Raw genomic sequence first — 22,573 nt, 5'->3', positions numbered from 1 at the left:
ATTGTCTTAGAAGATTTTTGCCCATTCATCCAGGAGAGAATTTGTGAGATTAGACACTGATGTTTGAAGGGAGGGCCGGGCTTTCAATCTCTGTTTTAGGACATCCCAATGGAGTTGAGATTAGGGTTCTGTTTGGCCAATCAAGTTGGTACCAAACGCTCAAACCATACCTTTATGGACATTGCTTTGTGCACTATATACAGTCATGTTGGGAAAGAGAAGGGCCTTTCCTAAAATGTTCCCATAAAGTTGGAGGTAAAGAATTATCCAAAATGTCTTGGTATGCTGAATGTCACATACACACTTCTCAGCATATGACATGAATGTCTGCATGGCTTAATTTATGTCCTCACGCCTCTCACTCAGTCCAGCACTCAACAGTATAGGCTATAAAGTGAACATAAATCACATCCCCTACACAGACTACACAACACAGATACGCAATACTGCTTTCCACCACTCATCAAAAAGACAGAGCGATGAGTCCCCAAAATATGTTACTAGAAGACCACACAGTCTCTAAAAGGCTATGGATTCTTTAGCACCAATCTTATTAAAGTTTTTAAGCTTTAATATAAAATTACAGTGCTTACAAGAAAAGATATAAAAAGGTAAAAAAAAAATGACAGACAAATACTTATCACAATTATAAAATAAAAAGGGAGAAAAAATGAATTATCTAAATGTTTCTGTCTGCAGTTATCTTTGATTTCCTTGAGGGAAAGAGAAATGAATTATGGAACACCTGTAAGATAGTTCCATAGTATTATCCTTCCTCCATCAAACTTCATAGTTGGCACAAAGTAGTCAAGCAGATGATGTTCACCTGGTACTTGCCAAACTCAGACTCGTCATCAGACTCCCAGATAAGCAAGTGCAAATCATTATTCAACAAGATTACTATATTCCAGAGTTCACCACTCCATCCAGTGATTGGCATTGTGCTTATATGCAGCTGCTTGGCCATAGAAACCCATTATATGAAGCTGCCAGCACACTCTTAGTGCTGATGTTAATGCCAGAAGAGCTTTGTAGCTCTACAGTTATTGAGTCAGCAAATGGGCGGTAACTTTTATGAACCATGCTCCTCAGCACCGGGTGATCCCTGCCCTTTAACTTTGAGGCTAGTTCAATAATACCACTCATAGTTGATCGTGGAATATTTCGGAGTGGAGAAATTTTACAAACTCACTTGTTGCAATTGTGGCATCCAACTACTGGGCTAAGCATATATTCAGGACGTTCTTTAAAAAGACCGATTATTTCACAAATTTTTGTAACAGTCGACTATTTGGCTAGGATTTTATCCATGTTTGACTATGGGACTGAATGAAAAACATGAATTCAATGATTAAGAGGTGTCACAGGCTCCTTCTCCGATACCACACAATCAACAGAGCGAGGGAAGTGTGAACAATTCAAAGACCTTTATTATAGGCAAAACTGAAAGGTCCATAAACAATCCACCACACTAAGGATACAATAGTCCAGAACACAAATGTAGTTCAGTAACAGGATGAATGTCCAAGGAGATGAGAGTCCAATAATCCAGCAGACAGAGCATATAATGGGTCCATATGCCTCTCCTTCTCTCTGATGTGCCGTCTTCACACGATCATCACCACACACGGTCTGACTTGTACAGCTCCTGTCCTCCCCAGCCCCCTCCTTATGTCAGGGGTATTCAGACTTGGGGATTAAGGCACTGCAGGGGGTTCAGCAAGAGGCATAGATACAGTCAGGCTGCAGACTGTAAAGGCACTGTCACACTTAGCGATGCACCAGCGATCCCGACCAGCGATATGATGCGGTCAGGATCGCTGGTGCATCGCTAAGTGGTCGCTAGTGAGCTGCCACACAGGCAGATCTCACCAGCGACATAGCAGCGGTCGGGGGTCGCTACTTACCTGTCAGACGAGACGATCCTGACGTCCTCCCGCCCGTGTCCACGCGAAGCCCAGCAGGAAGCTGATGATGAGAAACAGCCCAGGACGTTCTCGCTCGATCAGTGATAGCCAGCGGGGGAGCCGGTTGGAGGTAAGTATCAGACATAGCGATATCGCTAGCAATGTCATTATAACGTCACACAACCAGTGACGTTAAAGCGATATTGCTTGTGATATCGCTTAGTGTGACTGGCCCTTAAGTGAGCTAATTCAATTATCAGACTTTTGGAAGGTAATTGAGACTCTAGACAATATGGGGAATACACGGAATGATATAGGGCAACAGGAGAACACTATGGAAATCCGTAAAATATAAATAGACACAAAATGATACTCACATTAAATATCATACCATCACAACCTCTCCCCCCTCATAATAAGTGAGCACGCAATGAGGTCTACACAGACCTCTGGCCCGCTCACTTTAGTCCACATTGCTCAATCGTTTATAGTTCCTTGTACAATGGCAGGGGTAGGTCAGCCTGGGGAGCCTATAGTTCTTCTTGTCGAGACAGTCCATCAGCGTTCTGGTGTTGGCTTCCCCGCTTGTATTGGATGGAAAAGCTGTAGGGTTGTAAGGATAAGCTCCACCGCAGCAATCTTCCATTGTCCCCCGATACGCGGTTCAGCCATGTGAGGGGGTTGTGGTCTGTAACAATTGTAAAGTCTCTTCCATACAAGTATGGCTGAAATTTTTTTAACGCCCATACGAAGGCAAGGCACACCTTTTCAATAGTGGCATAGGCAACTTCCCAATCCAGTAGTTTCCGACTGGCAAAAGCAACAGGATGTTCTTCTCCGGCAGCGTTCACTTAGCTAAGTACTGCCCCAATCCCAAAGGTGGATGCATCTGTCTGCACGAGAAACCTGCGCTTCTAATCAGGGGCAGCCAAGACAGGAGCAGTGATGAGGGCGGTCTTTAATGCTGAAAAGGCATCCTCACATGCAGTTGTCCACATCACATTCCTAGGCATGTTCTTGCAGGTTAGGTTGGTTAGGGGCTTGGCCAAAGTGCTGAAATTAGAACCGAATTTTCAATAGTAACCACCAGCTGGTCCTAAAAATGCAAGTACCTGCTTTTTAGTCTGGAGTCTACACCAGTTGCTAATGGCTTCCACCTTGGCAGGCTCATGCCTGAGAGTCCCACCCCCTACTCTATGCCCGAGGTACTGCACCTCAGCCATCCCTATTTGGCATTTATCAGGGCGAATGGTCAGCCCTGCAGTAAGGATACAGTCTAGTACTATGCTCAAGTGTTTAAGATGTTCCTCCCAGGTTGTGCTAAAAATGGAAATGTCATCCAAGTAAGTACAGGCAAAGTCCTGACATTCTTCTAACAGTCGATCTACCAGTCTCTGGAAAGTAGCGGGGGCAGTGTTCATCCCAAAGGGCTTTCCCAGAACTCAAAAAGCCCAAATGGAGTAATGAAGGTCGAGCGCTCCAGAGCGTCCTCTGTTAGGGGTATCTGCCAGTACCCCTTGCTCAAGTCTAACGTGGTCACAAATTGGGCACTGGCCAGATGATCCAATAGATCATCATTCCTAGGCATGGGGTAAGCATCACTCTTGGTGGCATCATTTAATCGTCTGTAATCAACGCAGAATCGTGTTGTACCATCCTTCTTGGGGACCAGGACGACAGGAGAGGCCCAAGATCTGTGAGATGGCTGAACAACTCCCAGTCATTTCATCTCCTCCAGTTCGTCCTTTATCATGACTTGTACAGCCTCTGGAACCCGGCAGGCAGCCTGCTGGATGGGGCGTTGTCCGGGGGTTTCCTCATGGTGGCTGGTGAGAGTAGTCTTCCCCTGCTTTGAGAAGAAAGCAGCAGCCCTCGGCCTTAGTATGGCGAAAATATCGTCCTTTTGTATATCCAATAAATGGGAGCCCAGGGGCACTTGTTCCATTGATCCTCCTGCTTGGGCAGCCTGGAAAAGTTCGGTGAGACACTCGTCAGCGGTATCACTAAGGGGGTGGCAGATGGCTAGAACAGGTAGAGATCGGTTGTGGTATTCTTTCAGCATGTTAATGTTGACGGTTTTCTGTCGTCGACCACTAGAATCCAGGGCAAAAACGTAGTTAGTGTCATTAATTTTCTTGACAACCTGATAAGGGCCTTCCCACACTGCTTGAAGCTTGTTGGCGGGGGAAGCAGTAATCATGAGCACTTGTTGTCCTTCCATAAATTACCGGGTCCTGGAATTACGGTCATACCAGGTTTTTTGTCTGGACTGGGCCATTTGCTGATGTTCTTTAGCCAAGGTAGCTAGCTGGGCGAGACAGTCTCTGAACTCTAGAACATAGGGAATGATAGGCATTCCGGTATCTCAGATGTCTCCCTCCAAATGTTCTTTCAGAAGAGTGAGAGGCCCACGGACCTTCCGGCTAAACAGTAGTTCGAAGGGAGAAAACCCTGTGGACTCTTGGGGAACCTCCCGATAGACGAAGAGGAGATGTGGCAGGTATTTTTCCCAGTCTTTTTAAACGTCAGCAAAAGCCCTCAGCATATTTTTTAGGGTTCCATTAAAGCGTTCACATTGTCCGTTGGTCTGCGGGTAATATGGGGTGGTGCGAATGGCTCGAACACCACAGGTATGCCATAGGGACTGGACCAGATCTGACATGAACTGAGTGCCTTGATCTGATAATATTTCACTAGCAAACCCTACCTGGGTAAAGATGGTAACAAGGGCCTCGGCTACCTTTACTGCTGTAATACTGGACAGGGCCACAGCTTCAGGATACCGAGTGGCATAACCCACCACTGTCAGGATAGATTTTTTCCCCGACTGGCTGGGGTGAGCCAGAGGTCCTGATGTCGACAGCTACATGCTGAAATGGTTCTTCAATTATGGGCAGGGATTGCAGGGGTACCTTATGTTGAGCTCCTGGATGCCGCATTCACTGGCACACATCGCAGGTGCGGCAATAATGAGCTACTGACTGCAAGATGACAGGCCATTAAAAACTTTGGGTGAGTCTCTTTTCAGTCCTTTTCCTCCCTTGATGTCCAGCCAAGGGGATGTCATGGGCCAGTTGGAGTAGCTGTGCTCTGTACTTCTGAGGGACAATGAGTTGCCTGGTCATTGAGTCAAGGTTGCCCTTGTCACTGACCTTTGTTACACGATAATACAGTCCGTTTTCTCCAGTGAAGCCATCCTCATTATCTCCCATGTGCCCAGTTTCTACCTTTCGCCTAAGAGCTGCTAAGGTAGTGTCACCCTCTATTTCTCTCCTAAACTCCTGTCTGTCCCAAGACTCTCCCTATGTAGTAGCAGCGAACGTATCGCTTACCAACTCTGATGGGTTCATGGTGGTTGCTCCCTGGAGAGGTCCAGATGACGTAGTGCTTGAAGGGCCTGTAGTCAGGTGACTGCTCTCACAAATTGGCTCTGTAACTCCCCAATGTAGTTCTACAGAAAGTCCACCCATAACTCCAATCCAACACAGTTTTTCTCACAACCATAATCCAAACACACAGAAACTCACTCTATATATTTGCGGGCACCCCCCGCCAGGACAATGGGAATTCCCGGACCCTGGTGAATTGCCTCGGGTCGAACCACACAGGGGTCAGCAATAGTCAGGAATGCACCCGTGTCTCTAAATCCTGACACTTTGTATCCATCAATTAAGACATCCTGCAGGTGGTGTTGCTGTTGCTCTGGGTAGCTAAAGGACAAAGGCCGGAGTCCGTACACTCCAGGAGGGGTATCTATGGTGCCGTGGTCGGTGGTCTTCTCTGGTGGGGGTGGTGGTTGCTCTTCCTCAGGTGGGATGGAATGCACAAGATGCACTGGACGAGGTGGGGCTGTGTGGGGCTCCCTCCGAATCCTTGAGGGACAGCCAAACTGCAAATTTGCAGGTTGCCCACACCCATAACATCTCCTCTCTGTGATACCCCCAGGTTGTGGTTGGAACTGTTGGGGTCCAGGATTGTGAGGCGTGATTGTCATCGGCTTGTGACTAGGTGGAAGGGCAGATATAATCTGAGGGGGACGGGGCGCGGGAGCAGGCCGTGGTTCATTGTCCAGAAACCTCCTCCCTTGCGGTCAGATAGTAAGGGCTTCATCGGCCAGGGCTACAGCTCTATCCATGGTACACGGCGTGCGCTCCTGGACCCATTCCCGTGCCTCTGTGGGGTCCTTGGCCAGAAATTGTTTTATAAGGAATGCCCATCTTCCACAGTAAAGGCGTTTTCTGCTTCCAGCCATCTCCGACATGCCTGGGACATCTTATGTGCATACATCCTAAATGATCCCCCCGTGGTGCATGGGAGGTCTCGGAACTTGGCCCTATATGAGTCTGGGGTGATAGCATGGTAATCCAGGATAGACTGCTTTACAGTGTTATAATCCTGATTCCGCTGTGAGTCAATGGTTCGGTAAGCCTCCGCTATGCTTCCGTTCAGGAGTCCCACTAACAAACGCATCCTGTCAGAGTGGGACACCTCCATCTCAGCACACTGCTGCTCAAAGTCCTTGAAGAACCCCTCCACATCTCCAGAAGCGTCATCAAATGGCTTAAACTCTGTCGGGGTGATCCGTACAGGCTCCCGGATCGTTGGGTTTACACTCCACATTGCATTACTCCCTTTTTCAAGCTCCATTGCTTCTTGTCTCCACTGTGCCCGGTGGGCAGCCTCTCCCTTATACTCCTGAGAGATGCCTGGACCCAGAACCGCCATATCTTCTTCGTACCACACCAACCACTGGCTTTTTGGGGTGGGGATCCCTGTCTCCAGTGCTTGTCCTTCAGACATCTGGAAAGAGGTGGCTGGGCTAGCACCCACCAGAAGGTCAATTAAGGCTTCTTTAGTCAGTCCCTGGTAGTTCAGGCCCAGGTCTCTGGCTCTCTCCTGTAAACTGGATACAGTCCAATTTCTGTACTCACTCTGTGGGTGGTTCTCCATTGGGTTACACTCTATTGATCCCACTGCTGCCACCAGTTCTCATGGGGTCCTTCTCCGATACAACACAATCAATAAAGTGAGGGAAGTATGAACAATCCCAAGACCTTTATTATAGGCAAAACTAAAAGGTCCATAAACAATCCATCACACTGAGGATACAATAGTCCAGAACACAAATGCAGTTCAGTAACAGGATGAATGTCCAAGGAGATGAGAGTCCAATAATCCAGCAGACAGAGAATAAAATGGGTCCATATGCTTCCCATTCTCTCTGATGTGCCATCTTCACATGATCATCACAACACACGGTCTGACTTGTACAGCTCCTGTCCTCCCCAGCCCCCTCCTTATGTCCAGGGGTAGTCAGACAGGTTGGGGCGGTTTTCAGGCCTCCAAGTCCTAACAAAGATGCTTTGGGGATTAAGGCACTGCAGGGCGTTCATCAAGAGGCATATATACAGTCAGACTGCAGACAGTAAGTGAGCTAATTCAATTATCAGACTTTTGGAAGGTAATTGAGACTATAGACAATATGGGGAATACACGGAATGACACAGGGCAACAGGAGAACACTATGGAAATCCGTAAAATATAAATAGACACAAAATGATAAAATGATACCCACATAACATATCATACCATCACAGAGGTCCCAATACTTTTTGTCCAGGTATTGACAAGTTTGATTGGTGGGGTAGTCAAACATGCACACTGCTGACTCTTTCCCCGCCTATGGGACTAATAGTGATAGATGAGTACAAGGCTCAGATGTTTCCATTATAGTCAAGACACTAAATGAGCAAGAGCACACATGCTCAACCACCACTCCATTAAAACTCCTCTTCACTTAAAAGAAAGAGGATTAAGGGGCATGGACCCCCTTTCTAGTGATGGAGGGGTCCCAGCAATCAGACAATTATCATCTATCCTGTGTATAGGTGAAAATGTTGAGTCTGGGAAGAGCCCTATAGCTCCAACCATTAGAATTTACTGCGAGAACATATTATAATATCACATCTAACTTGCTAGATATATTTTAGTCATAAGTGAGGAGTTCATGGCTCATATTACTAATCTGATCTCTTGTACTCTTTTCTGTGCTCCATACAGAGGTGTCTGCACGCAGGCTCCATGTTACTGCCTTATCATGGAGTACTGTGCCCATGGACAGCTTTATGAGGTGCTCCGGGCTGGAAGAAAGGTCACCCCTAGACTCCTGGTGGACTGGTCAAGTGGAATCGCTAGCGGCATGAACTATCTCCACCTGCACAAGATAATCCACAGGGATCTCAAATCACCCAAGTAAGTTTAAAATATTTCACAATGCAAAAGATGGCAGATTAGCATTATTATTGATAGAAGTATTATATGGCCAAGCCAAATTATTCTCTTTGCTGATGTTAATCTCCATAGCGTTCTTCGAAGGCCAATACTGAGTATAATTGTATCCCTTCCAGTGTCCTAGTCACCCACACAGATGCAGTGAAGATTTCGGACTTTGGAACGTCCAAAGAACTTAGTGATAAAAGCACCAAGATGTCATTTGCTGGCACTGTGGCATGGATGGCTCCTGAGGTTATCCGCAATGAGCCCGTCTCAGAGAAAGTGGACATTTGGTAAGTAGCCGCTATTGTATCTAACATATGTGTGTCCTGTTCACTCCTCTCATATCTGGTCATATTTCTTAGATTTATGTAATTTATTAAAGATTAAAATATTAAGACTTTAACCCCTTCATGACCGGAGGTATTTTCGGTTTGCGTTTTTCGCTTTTTTGCTCCCCTTCTTCCCAGAGCCAAAGCTTTTTTTTTATTCTTCGGTCAATATGGCCATGTGAGGTCTTGTTTTTTGTGGGACGAGATGTACTTTTGAACGACATCATTGGTTTTAACATATTATGTACTGGAAAATGGGAAAAAATTCTAAGTGTGATGAAAATGCAAAAAAAAGTGCAATTCCACAATTGATTTTTCGTTTTGCTTTTTTTACTATGTTCACTAAATGCAAAAACTGACCTGCCATTATAATTATCCAGGTCACTGTGAGTTCATAGGCACCAAACATGTCTAGGTTTTTTTTAACTCAGTGGTGAAAAAAAATCCTAAAGTTTGTTAAAAAAAAAATATTTCCCCATTTTCCGATACCCATAGCGTCGTCATTTTTCCTGATCTCGGGTTGGGTGAGGGCTTATTTTTTGCTTGCTAAACTGACTTTTTAATGATACTATTTTGGTGCAGATATGATCTTTTGATCGCCCGTTATTGCATTTTAATTCTGGCGTTTTGATTTGTTTCTGGTTACGCCATTTAGCGATCAGGTTAATTCTTTTCTTGATAGATCGGGCGATTCTGAACGGGGCAATACCAAATATGTGTATATTTGATTTTTTTTGTTTAATTTTGAATGGGGAGAAAGGGGGGTGATTTCAACTTTTATATATTTTTAAAATTTTTTATCTTTTAAAAACATTTTTTATTTACTTTTGGCATGCTTCAAAAATCTCCATGGGAGACTAGAAGTTGCCATAACCTTATCGGCTCTGCTACATACAGGCGATGGTCAGATCTCCTGTATGTAGCAGAATTACTCACTTGGGTGGCGCTCATAGCAATCTGGCAGTGACAATCATAGAGGTCTGCTGGAGATCTCTGGTTGTCATGCCAACCCATCGGTGACCCGTGATCATGTAACGGGGGGTCACCGATGGATGGATTTCCGGTGCGCTTGCCATAAGCGCGTGTTAAATGCTGCTGTCAGAGTTTGACAGCGGCATTTAACTAGTTAACAACCACGGGTGGATCGCGATTCCACCTGCGGTTGTTATAGGAAAATGTCAGCTATCCAAAACAGCTGACTTATCCAGGAAAAGATGTGGGCTCAGCACCGGAGCCCACATCAAAGCGAGGGTGTGCGACATCGACGTACTATTATGTCCGATGTCAGAAAGGGGTTAACACTGGGGATTTAAAATGTCTTGTACATCACTGTATTAAGGCTCCATGTACTGTATTTTCCAAGTTGTTCAGAGCTATAATAAAGCTTCAATAGATGTTTATGGGGCCCTACTCTACAACTCTAAATCCACATGCCTTTAATGTATTAGGAAGACATGCAGAAAAAAAATAGTTGCATATTCAATTTGGTGCCATATTATGACGTAGATATAATTTATCTAACAGAGGCATCATACCGCAGCATGTGGGCTACCTACTGATTCATTGTGGCTCTGCTGTTTGCTTGACCACTAATTTCAAAAGGGACAAAACAAATCATGATTCCTGACTCGGTCTTGCTAGGGCAAAACACGCTTTGGTTTTAGGGTAATGGGTTTGTTTGTGATGGCTCACGTGGATATCTTAGTTTGGGCCTCATGTTTGGCGTGTATTCTGTTGTTAAAGGAGATGGCCCACCACCATATCACGTACAGTTATTTATCTGCGCTGTGGGATGTGGTGGTGTAATAACTTTGCTCTCATGATTTGTCAGGTCTTTTGGGGTCTTGCTGTGGGAGCTGTTAACTGGAGAGATCCCGTACAAGGATGTGGACTCTTCAGCCATTATTTGGGGTGTAGGAAGCAACAGTCTCCATCTTCCAGTTCCTTCTACTTGTCCAGATGGCTTTAAAATCCTCATGAAGCAGACGTGGTAAGTGATGTCTCTATTGTCTGAAAAATACCGAAGAACATAATTAAATTAAATGAAAACTTACAAAACATCTATAACCCAGAACAATTTTTGCACTTCACACTTATATATTTTTTTGGCATGGCCATTGTTAAAATATTAAAATAAGATTTACCTGCTCACCACAGTAGCAGTACTCCCTCTCCGCCACTGCCCTTACTCGTTATTGTCAAGCTACAGTGGTGATGTTGTAGGGTTGGTGGGCCGGGCTGGGGGGTGGTCCCTCTGTATACCGCGCAGTGACTTACCGACACAAGCTGGAGGCAAGTTTCGGGTGCAACAGGTCCAAGTTTAATCTCTCTCGCCGTCCGCCAGACGGCCTCACAGTACACCGCACTTCTTTCACAGCACTCCGGTTACAATACACAAGGGGACACCGTGCTTTCTCCAGGGACGTCTATATACGTACCGTCCCCTTCTTCACTCTGTGACGCTTCTGACAGCTCCGTCACTGTGGATGCCGTAGGCCTGTACACCAACAGTAATGTTACTGGTCGCATGTCGTTCCAAACACGGTGTCCTACACCCGGAGCCTCGTCTATACTGCGGTACTTCGTGTCAGGACCACCCCCCTGACTTTCTCTCTCCTCAGTCCCCCTGGTTGGGTTTTCCTCACAGTGCTACAACTGTCACAGTGTCCTCATCACTTGAGCTTCCCCTGGGGACTGGAACTTTCTGGAACCCTCCTGTCAAATTTATATCTTTCCCGGTTCCCTGTAACTCCGCCCCCATGACCAACGGTTTCTTAAGCCCTAAGCTGATGTCAAGTTCTATGCTCACACTCCTCCCTGCCCTCTAATGGTCAACCCAAGGTACTGCACGTCCACTACACTTTCCTAGATGTTTCCCCACTGTAATAGCTGACACCTGTCTAAACTGTGCAAACCTTCCTTTCTCTATTCTGACAAGTCCGTCCGTCAGGTCACCTTCCCTACAATGTCACGTTACTACAGGCTGCAAGGGCGACGTCACAATTACTGTGCACATAACTGCTGCAGCCAATCACTGGGCTCAGCAATGCCATGCTGACTGCCAATTACATTTTCAGAGGACCGTATACCAAAATTTTAAATATATATTTTAATATTGCTTTTGACCAGGTGATCTTCATTCATTGAAATGAGAGGAAAAATTGGAGACTCTGCCACAAAAAAGTGATATTATCCAAAACTCATTTGCAGTTTGCAGTGCTGCTAGTATGATTTACCTTGTTCACACGCAGTGGTTATGCTCCAACTGTGAACCGCACTGACCCTGTACTTCTGCGGTCTTTCCATTGTTTCCCTGAACAATCACTTATTCTTGCCGTTTCACCTGCAGTTCACTCCATTGTGAGTTATCAAGCAACTTTATTCAAAGTGATGAGAAAGGTTTTTGAGTGGAGAAAAGTAAATTAAAAGCAATAAATTCTTTATTTAGACTTCATTCAATTAGTAGCATGGGCATAGAAAACTATTTGATGCATTTCGAGTCTGGCTGTCTCTTAATGGTAGATAAATGTAGACTCTTATCTCCGATTTAGAGTCAACCAGATTAGAAAAGTATCAGCTATTTTTCTATCCCCATGCTACTATCTGAATAAAGTAGCAATAAAGTTTGTTACAGATAAAGTATATAGCAGACTTCATACAACATCATCAGGAAATGCCCAAAAAATGCAACTTCATGAGCTAGGGAAGAATGGGGTAGAATAAGAAGGAATGAGGATTGTGGAAATTGGGCAAGGTAGCAAGTAATGAAAAGCCTTGCCAATCAGTATACCCAGGATGGTAGAGGTAATGGAAAATGTGTGTAACAAGCATGTCAAGAATGTAAGTTTAGCACGTGGTTGCATTGGGAGCTGTTTCGGTGGCGATGCTCCCTTGGTGCCTCTTGGTGTTTAAAAGCATATAGAGCATTGGCCATGGAATACTGGAGCAATGTCATAGATAGTCAGTCTCCGGTCCACCGCTGTCACTGTTTACTCACTTTTTTCTCCAGCCATTTTCTGGCTGTGATGTCTGTCCCATGACGTCAGCAATATTTATATAATTTGTGAAATAAATCCTGGAATTAATCAGAATACATAACATATCTGAGGCCCATTATGCTGTACTGTGACACATTTATCTACATCGTCTATACAGTAATTACCCCAGTTCATCTATTCAGCATTCTAATTTTAATCATCACTTCTTCTACCTACAGAGATGTTAATTATACGACTGTTTTTACATAAATTACATCGTTAGGATCTCGTGCACAATATGTGTATTAATATTTCATGCAGGCTATGCTAATCACTGGAAATGATATGCAGGCTGGGATATTGGATTTGTGAATGATGTTCATAAGCAGATCATTCTAACATATCTGTATACATGAAATATTTTGTATTTTCATTTTGCTTAAATTAAAATAAATACATATATATATATGCAAGTTAAAGAGGTATTTTGCATCACACAAGATGACAGCCATCACTTTCTAGCAGAGGTCTGTATGACTGCTGTGATCCCCAGGGCTGATTTAGGGCTGTTTTTCCCCTACCCAGGCTATGTGCTTATAGAAAAAAAACAGTAACCATTTAAAGATGTTATACAGTACTATTTAACTTTTTTTTTACTATGGGTCTAAGAAATTAAAAAAGGGTAGTTGCTAACGATCCACCTGTTGTGCCCGATGCCGATCCCTGCTGGTGGTCACAGACCAATTTTGCGGCTTCTGCTACCATCATGTCGACAAAGCAGCAACTCCTCTTCTGCTCTGCTCTATTGATGGGCGTGACTGAATATATCATTCTACTAACTGAAGGGAGATTTCAATCAGCATGATATCAGCAGTCACACCATCGACAGAGCAGCTTTGAAGAGTAAGGGCCCCGTCACACTAAGCAAGATCGCTAGCGATATCGCTTAAGCGTCACCGATTTTGTGACGCAGCAGCGATATTGCTAGCGATATCACTAAGTGTGATACTTACTTCCGACCGGCTCCCCCGCTGTCTATCACTGATCGCGCGAGAACGTCCTGGGCTGTTTATTGTCGGCCACTTCTTGCTGGGCTTCCTGCTGGCGCCGATGAGCAACGCGTGGACGCGGGCAGGAGGACGTCTTCATCGCCGCGTCTGACAGGTAAGTAACGACCGCCGACCGCTGCTGCATCGCTGGTGAGATCTGCCTGTTTGGCAGCTCACTAGCGACCATTTAGCGATGCACCAGCGATCCTGACCGTGTCGTATCGTGGTCGGGATCTCTGGTGCATCGCTAAATGTGACGGTACCCTTAAGGGGGCTTTACACATAGCGATATCGCTAGCAATATCGCTAAAGCATCACCGATTTTGTGACGCAGCTTACTAGTGATACTAGTAGATACTAGTATACTAGTGATACTTACCGCCGACCGGCTCCCCCGCTGGCTATCGCTGATCGCGCGAGATCGGCCTGGTCCATTTCTCATCGTCAGCTTCCTGCTGTCGCCCATGAGCGAGCCATGGATGCAGGCAGAAGACGGACACCCTTGCAGTGTCTGAAAGGTAAGTGCAACCGCCGGCTGCTGCATCGCTGGTGAGATCTGCCTGTTTGGCAGCTCACTAGCGACCATTTAGTGATGCACCAGCGATCCTGACCGGGTCATATCGTGGTCGGGATCGCTGGTGCATCGCTAAATGTAAAGGGGCCTTTAGAGCTGTTCTGTAGACGTGGAGAAGCTGAATCTCCAGCAGGAGCGGTCGGTGACAGCTCTGAGCCGTCAGTGACAGCTCTGAGCCAGCACTGAGTAGAACAGGCAGGTAGTTGCCTTCGTTAGCCAATACCTGCTTGTCAGTTTTTAAGCCCATAGTAAAAAAAAAAAAATAGTCCTGGACAACCTATTTAATGTTTTCTACTTAAGAAAGTTAGTATTATTAAATTCTGTATATAAAAAACCAGATACAGGTTTTTTTTTTATATATTTCAGTAGTTTTAATAGGAATGCAGTTTTGCCAAGCCTGTATGTAATTCATTGTCTTTCCGGGTCTGCCAGAGTAAGGCTATGTTCACATAGAGATTGTGAAAGCTGCTACATCAGTTATGCAGTATAATAATATAATGTAAAATATTAATAACGCCAATTGTGATATCAGAGATATGCTTCGCATTTAATGTGAGATTCTCAAATGAACAGTCTTCAATTGCACTTCACAGGCAAAGCAAACCCAGGAATCGTCCATCTTTCAGACAGATCCTCATGCACCTGGACATAGCCTCAGCTGACGTCCTGGGGACACCGCAGGAGACGTATTTTAAATCGCAGGTATGATTGCTATATTACTATATTTTTTTTATTGCTTTTTACAGGTTACTGCAATGTAACAAGTACTGTCTAAAGGTAGAACAACCCAACCAGATTTTTCTCCTTCATTTCCTCTTTAGGCCATGTGCACACGATGCAGATTTGCAGTGGATCCGCAGCGGATTTTACCGTGCAGAAACGTTGCATATCCGCATTGTGATGTACAGTAGCCTTAAAATGAATGAAAAAAAAACCCGCTGTGCAGACGCTGCGGATTTTTCCGCGGTACAAAATCCGCAGCATGTTACTTCTTTTGTGCGGTTTTCCATCTCTCCTGTCACCAAATCCGCAGGGGGAAAACCGCAGTGGAAAACCGCAAGAAAACCGCAGGAAAAATGGAAGAAATCCGCAGGAAAAATGCAGGTCATTTGACCTGCGAATTTCTTCCATTCTGCGCGGAAAAATCTGCAGGGCTAAAATGTCCGTCTGCACTCAGCCTTAAGTGCAAGTAGTTCAATAACAATGAGTTATGGAGATCTGGATCATGGCAGTGTTGGACATTGCCTGGATCTTGTTACAGCATTATCTTTCAGGTTTGCTAAAAAAAAAAAGTTCTTAAAGGGTTTTTTCCCCATTCAGCATTCGGCACACTACGATTAAGGTGTTAGAAATTTAGAAACACAGTATTCTGCTATGCAGAATGCTGAAAGGGGAAACCGCTTTGAGGCTATGTGCCCACGTTAGTGTTTTTAAAAGCTCAGGAAACATTTATTTCCGCGCGTTTCTTGCACAAAAGACGCACGTTTTTTACGCGTTTTTTTACGCGCGCTTTCTGGGAACATTGGAAAAGGCTAAAAACGCTCAGCAATGCGGAAATTAATGAGCATGCTGCGTTTTTAGCCGCTAAGCGATTCCTGAGCGCTTAAAAACGCATGCATTGGCACAAAAAGCCAAAAAGTGCATGCAATTTAATGTGAAGCTTCTTTTAAGCGTTTCTGCAGCGTCTGAGCCGGCACAAACGCTGCGGAAATGCTTAAAAAAACGCAACGTGGGCACACAGCCTAAATTTCTGGACAGAGTTAAGCACTTTGCTGTTGCATTGTATTCACTTTTGATTTATTTCCTTTGGAAAATGTTTAGCTATTCCAGGCAATGCATGGAAAAGAGGGAGTCCCCATCTCAAAACCACCAATCTATTTGCGAAAAAGCATCATGTCACATCTGTGTGGTCAGCTCAGATCCATGCAATTCTTCATTGCAGGATAAATAAACATTTGAAGACTATTTCCAGAACATTCACCAGAACATTCTACTATTCAAGAGCTGTTAAAGCCAGAAAACCCCTTGTATTTAAATTTATTATATTTGTTAATAGATAAGACCCTCTTTACAAGTTCATGTTTTGTGCCTATATGCGGTCCGATAATTAAGGACCTCAATTAGGGACACACGCACATCCATTGTATACCATGGTGGTGTGCACGTGTCCGGTTTTTCCGACGGCCGTGCATCCATGTGAAAAACCCGCAAACGTCCCTTTTTAACGTGCACCATGGACAAAATGCGGGCCGCACACATTCACACTGATGACACATGGAGGACATCTGTGTGTCGTCAGCATGACACCGGCACCGGGGAAAAAGCAGTACAGTGAGCGCTGTTTCCAGGCGCCGGCTCCTGAAGACAGCTCTGATCATTGTTGCCTAGTCTCACTGTGATCAGTGCCACTAGGTAACAATAATGGGAGTTGTATTCAGCACCCACTGTGTAAATTGTGTGTAAAATAAATAATTAATTATAAAAATGGAGTGCGCTCCCACATAATTTTGATAACCAGCAGAGGGAAAACCCACAGCTGGGGGCTGAAGCTACTAATCTGGGAAAGGGGACAATGTCCCAAAAGGTTCCCAAGCTATTAATAAGAGCTCACAGCTGAGCTGTTTGCTTAGCTTTTACTGGTTAGCTTACGGGGTACTCCAGAAAAAAAATGTAGGTTCCCCCTATAAATTCTAACCAGCAAAGGCTAGACAGAAAGCTGTGGGTTGATATTGATAGTTTGGGAAGGTGCCAGGGATATTTCCAACAACAAGAAGAAAATCCTTTATTTGAAATAAATACTTCCTGACCATCTTTTTCCCATTTATTATGCAAAAATGAAAGTAATTAAAAAAATATTCCTCACTTGTCGGACAAGAAGATAATCCATTTGTCCCATGCCGTAATCCATCTCTGCTACATCTGGATGTCTTGATGAACAGTGGCATGATGCACACTGACATCCAGGAGACACTGAGCTGAGCTTGGGGCGTAGATTCAGTGATGAGCGGTAATGTCATAGAGGCTACCTCCGGTCACTGTCAGCTGTTCCCACACTCAGTTCACTGTGAGCCAGCCGATGAAATGGGGTAACCTTCATGACGTCACCGCTAGCACAGCGCAAACTGTACCGCTTTTCCCAGGTGCCTGTATGTGTCACACAGGCACATGGATGGCACACAGATGCCACATAGATGTGACACACAGACAGCAAATGGATACATGTCACATACGTACATATGGACATGGACCATGGATCTCACCAGTACTGATTTTTCCTGTACAGGAATCACTAACACTTGTGAAGGAGGCCTAAAGCAGTTTCCACCCCTTGTTAAAAAAAATCATGCAGTAGATTCTAATAAATAAAATAAAGCAAATTACTAATCTTCTTCTAGCGATATCCAAGTCACCTGCTTATTTCAGCCAATGCTGCAGCCAGTGTTTGGATGAAGTAGTCATCCTGTTCTGGTCATAGCGACATGTAACCACTGCAGTCAATCATTGGCAGCAGTTGTTCTACGTTGGATAGCTTCACTGTGCAAAAGGTATCATTGTAAAAAATTGTTAAAATCAGACATGATTTGTATAAGATTATGGCTTTGCAAGTTTACCAACCCTCAAGTACATGGGTGTGAGCTGCAGCACTAGACACAAACTATGAGGAGTGGTGCTGTTTGTTGGGTGTAAAACGAAAAATGCAGTACCTTTTTAGCCTCTTGGACAACCCCTCCAAATGAAAAAAAATCCATTAAAATTTGTAGGTAAAATTATCATTTAATATAATGTTTCATAGCAGTTAGAATCCAATTGTTTGACTTGTTTTTTTTTTTTTGGAGATGGGGATTGCATGCAGATGATACAGATTATGTGGGGGGAGCATAGGAATCATTATATCTTTTGTGTAGAAACAAGCCCCCCTGCAGCCTCCAGGTGAGTCAGTGCACTTCTTGAACATTACAGATAATGTGCAAGCTGATGCAGCCTCCTCCGTGCGCACATGACTCAGAGGTTTTCAGCTCAAGACAAAAATAGCCCATTTTTCTGCTCTGATGACGGCTGAAGTGGCTGCAGCATTTGTGCACATATTATGCTCCTCTTGTATTGTCAGCTCCTCTGAAAGAGCTTTAATAACCTTCCAGAACTAGAGTGCTTCCGCTCTCTGCAGCGTCCTAATCTACTGCTTTATTACTTCAGTTCCTCAGACTGACCAGATTTCTCCTGTTTTTGCCTTTCGAACCCTTAGCAAAACCTCTGTCTTTGAACATACATATTATCCCGCTTTAAGTTTTATATTTTAGAATGGCAAAAAAATTTGGTGGCCAAAAAATAAAATAAAAAAATGAGTGGCAAAAAAATGCAAAAAACGTAGTAAATAAGTCTACGCGCCATATCCTGTCCTCCAAACAGTACCATCTTACTGAGTTATTCTTTCGTAAGCATAAGTTGTAGAGGAGAATACTTCTGTAACACAGCATCCATTGGACAATGTGACAAACGACATATAGTAAGGGCCTAAAAAATGAGCTGAGCTATATGACACAATTTTCCTTCATCCATTTAAGGCTGAATGGAGAGAAGAAGTCAAGAAGCATTTTGAGAAAATCAAGAGTGAGGGGACCTGTATCCATCGACTGGATGAGGAGCTGATCCGTAGGCGCAGAGAAGAACTGCGGTAAGTCAAGAACTTGAGTATATGATTTTTGTTTTTTTCATAAAGTATGGTTTACAGTATGTGGAATTTATAAATATATTAGAGATGATTATTCCAAAGTTTCTGTTAGCACAGAAAGAAGGAAAAAGGATTTATTGATAGGGGCTTGATCTATCTTGTTATAAATATTTCCCGAGTCTGTAATGTAGCAATAGAGAAACTACAGTATTAGTCCATTTTCTGGTCATAGTATTTGTTTTTTCCCTATTGGTGTTTGAGCTAAAATTGTAAATCCCCACCAGGCATGCGTTGGATATCCGTGAACACTACGAACGTAAGCTCGAGAGAGCCAATAACTTATACATGGAGTTGAGTGCAATCATGTTACAACTGGAGGTCCGTGAAAAAGAACTCATCAGGTACCAGAGAAAAGTTAGACTGTTAGGCTATGTATGTTCTGTATCACAATAAGTACTGCTAATTTTTCATTTTTCTCCAAAATATTGAGAGAAATATATAGGGAGAAAAATAAGCAGCACTCGAATTAGGTATGAAAAAATAAAGGAGTTTTTAGAAACCCACATGGGCTAATAAAAAGTTCTTTAGTTTTCAATATCCAATTGAAGTGCTGCTTAGTATAAGAAATTCCAGCACGCAAAAGAAGTATATGCAGAAGAAATTTATTTGTACAACAGATTCTCCCAAAATCATGGGACGTTTCGGTCTACAACTCAGACCTTCATCAGACTAGAGGTATGGAGATATGTGTGAGCATGGAAAGTCCATGGAAGGCAGCCACGATAAGTAGCAATATTCTCCTTTTTAGGGGGGGGTAAGAGATCAAGGTCTTGGGACAAAGGGAGAAAGTCCCTGTGGGCACATAGTCAGGAGTGTATGCAGCGCTGACAGGGGGGCTGGGGTGCCCCGTGGTTAAGCCCCTTGATCCCCCCCCCTTCCTAAAAAGGAGAATATTGCTACTTATCGTGGCTGCCTTCCATGTACTTTCCATACTCACACATATCTCCATATCTCTAGTCTGATGAAGGTCTGAGTTGTAGACCGAAACGTCACATGACTTTGGGAGAATCTATTGTACAAATAAATTTCTTCTGCATATACTTCTTTTGAGTGCCGGAATTTCTTATACTATACGTTTTGAGGAGTGGTATCCTTTTCCGTGCAACTCGAAGACGGAGTGACGTGTACTCTATTCCTATTGAGGTGCTGCTTACTTACACGACATATATTGTATTGAACCAAAAGTGTATGTGTCCAAAAAATCCAAAAAACTTTGCGCCCACATTATATAGATATATATATATATATATATATATATATACATACATACATATATATATATATATATATATATATATATATATATATACATATATATATACACTCACTGGCCACTTTATTAGGTACACCATGCTAGTAAGGGGTTGGACCCCCTTTTGCCTTCAGAACTGCCTCAATTCTTCTTGGCAGAGATTCAACAAGGTGCTGGAAGCATTCCTCAGAGATTTTGGACCATATTGACATGATGGCATCACACAGTTGGCGCAGATTTGTCGGCTGCACATCCCTGATGCGAATCTCCCGTTCCACCACATCCCAAAGATGCTCTATTGGATTGAGATCTGGTGACTGAGGAGGCCATTTGAGTACAGTAAACTCATTGTCATGTTCAAGAAACCAATCTGAGATGATTCGAGCTTTATGACATGGCGCATTATCCTGCTGAAAGTAGCCATCAGATGTTGGGTACATTGTGGTCATAAAGGGATGGACATGGTCAGCAACAATACTCAGGTAGGCTGTGGCGTTGCAACGATGCTCAATTGGTACCAAGGGGCCCAAAGAGTGCCCAGAAAAAATTCCACACACCATGACACCACCACCACCAGCCTGAACCGTTGATACAAGGCAGGATGGATCCATGCTTTCATGTTGTTTACGCCAAATTCTGACCCTACCATCCGAATGTCGCAGCAGAAATCGAGACTCATCAGACCAGGCAACGTTTTTCCAATCTTCTACTGTCCAATTTCGATGAGCTTGTGCAAATTGTAGCCTCAGCTTCCTGTTCTTAGCTGAGAGGAGTGGTACCCAGTGTGGTCTTCTGCTGCTGTAGCCCATCTGCCTCAAAGTTCGACGCACTGTGCGTTCAGAGATGCTCTTCTGCCTACCTTGGTTGTAACGGGTGGCAATTTGAGTCACTGTTGCCTTTCTATCAGCTCGAACCAGTCTGCCCATTCTCCTCTGACCTCTGGCATCAACATGGCATTTCCGGCCACAGAACTGCCGCTCACTGGATTTTTTTTCTTTTTCGGACCATTCTCTGTAAACCCTAGAGATGGTTGTGCGTGAAAATCCCAGTAGATCAGCAGTTTCTGAAATTCTCAGACCAGCCCTTCTGGCACCAACAATCATGCCACGTTCAAAGGCACTCAAATCACCTTTCTTCCCCATACTGATGCTCGGTTTGAACTGCAGGAGATTGTCTTGACCATGTCTACATGCCTAAATGCACTGAGTTGCCGCCATGTGATTGGCTGATTAGAAATTAAGTCTTAACACACAGTTGGACAGGTGTACCTAATAAAGTGGCCAGTGAGTGTATATGTGTCATGATCCATGCTGGATCAGGACTAATAAAAAGCACAGATAACCTTTTTTTTTCTTAAGCTCTGCTTAAGTTTGGTTTTTGCCCCCAGTGGCCATTAGGATTATTGCACTGTGGTGTCTTTTGTTCTAAGTTTGCCCCCGGTGGTGGTGAGCGTCATTGCACTCTGGTTTCCTTAGTTAAGCGCACATGATTATAATGCAGGTGTGATTGCTCTGGCTCTGCTATAAAAGAGTCACAGGTGTTGCAATCAGTGTTGGTGATAGTGTTCATTTCAACCATCCTTGGTGGAGGAAGGAGCTGGAGAGCGTTTCTTGCAGCATTGTCTTAGCCCTGGTGTGGAAGGAGTCATAGGGGATTTCCATGTAGTTCTGACAGAGCTTGGTGGCAGTGATTCAGGAGGAGAGCTGCATTCTGGTGGTGGACTCTGTTGCCAGGAGCAAGTGCAACAGAGTAAAGCTAAGTGGTGTTTCCCTGTTTGCATTTTTCCCTGGTGTGTATTAGTACAGCGGTGGGGCCAGTGCCTGCACCACCCAGCTCCCTAGCAAGGGATAGGTGTAGGGTGTGCTAGGGTGACAGGTATCCTGATTGGCACCCGGTGTGGAACCGGCCCAGGGAACGTTAGGAGTGTTAGGGTCACTGACTCAGGGGAGTGCAGGAGGTCTCCACGTCCCCGTTCCCTGTCACAGTGCCCACCATTGTAACTGTTTCCCTTCTCCTTGTCTTGTTGTTTTAGTTACCGGCCTGTGGGTCGTGTCACACAGGACAGTTATACGTGCCGTGTCTTGTTGTTTTAGTTACTGGCCTGCGGTTCATGTCACACAGGACAGGTCCACATATATATATATCCCAGCCATTGTCTTCCCCCCCCAAAAAGGAGCAGAGAGCACATGACATAAATGAATCCCCCCCTCCCGTGCCCATATCCCCATCATACATCCTCCACCCCATAGGCACATCTTCCCTCTTAAAGGGATCTCCAGTATGGAAGTTAGGGCAAATCCCTCAACACTCTGCTACTGACCCCAGGCTTCTCTTAAAGGGATCATTGGTATGGAAGTTGGGGTAAATCCATTCAGCACTTTGGTTTTGACCCCAGGCCTCTCTGGGGATCTCCGGTATGGAAGTTAGGACTGTTCCACTCAGCGCTGTTGTTCTGACCCCAGGGTCTCTTAAAGGGATCA

General features: G+C 44.4%; 1 protein-coding gene across 3 annotated transcripts in view; it reads left to right on the top strand.

The window, feature by feature from the left end:
• The window catches only part of MAP3K13 (mitogen-activated protein kinase kinase kinase 13), a 229,474-nt gene that overhangs the window by 174,572 nt on the left and 32,329 nt on the right, over positions 1 to 22,573 (top strand). For all 3 annotated transcript variants that reach the window (XM_073551551.1, XM_073551553.1, XM_073551552.1), the window contains exons 4-9: positions 7,968 to 8,159; positions 8,315 to 8,473; positions 10,344 to 10,502; positions 14,706 to 14,814; positions 18,675 to 18,784; positions 19,066 to 19,182. In XM_073551551.1, the coding sequence (XP_073407652.1) occupies positions 7,968 to 8,159; positions 8,315 to 8,473; positions 10,344 to 10,502; positions 14,706 to 14,814; positions 18,675 to 18,784; positions 19,066 to 19,182 (846 nt within the window). The remainder of the gene's footprint in view (positions 1 to 7,967; positions 8,160 to 8,314; positions 8,474 to 10,343; positions 10,503 to 14,705; positions 14,815 to 18,674; positions 18,785 to 19,065; positions 19,183 to 22,573) is intronic.

Source organism: Dendrobates tinctorius, unplaced genomic scaffold (genome assembly GCF_039654945.1).
Source record: "Dendrobates tinctorius isolate UK_male_01 unplaced genomic scaffold, ASM3965494v1 ptg000177l, whole genome shotgun sequence".
NCBI classification, from domain to species: Eukaryota; Metazoa; Chordata; class Amphibia; order Anura; family Dendrobatidae; genus Dendrobates; species Dendrobates tinctorius.
Note: the sequence above shows the minus strand (reverse complement) of the source record. Positions and strands in the feature narration are given on the sequence as shown.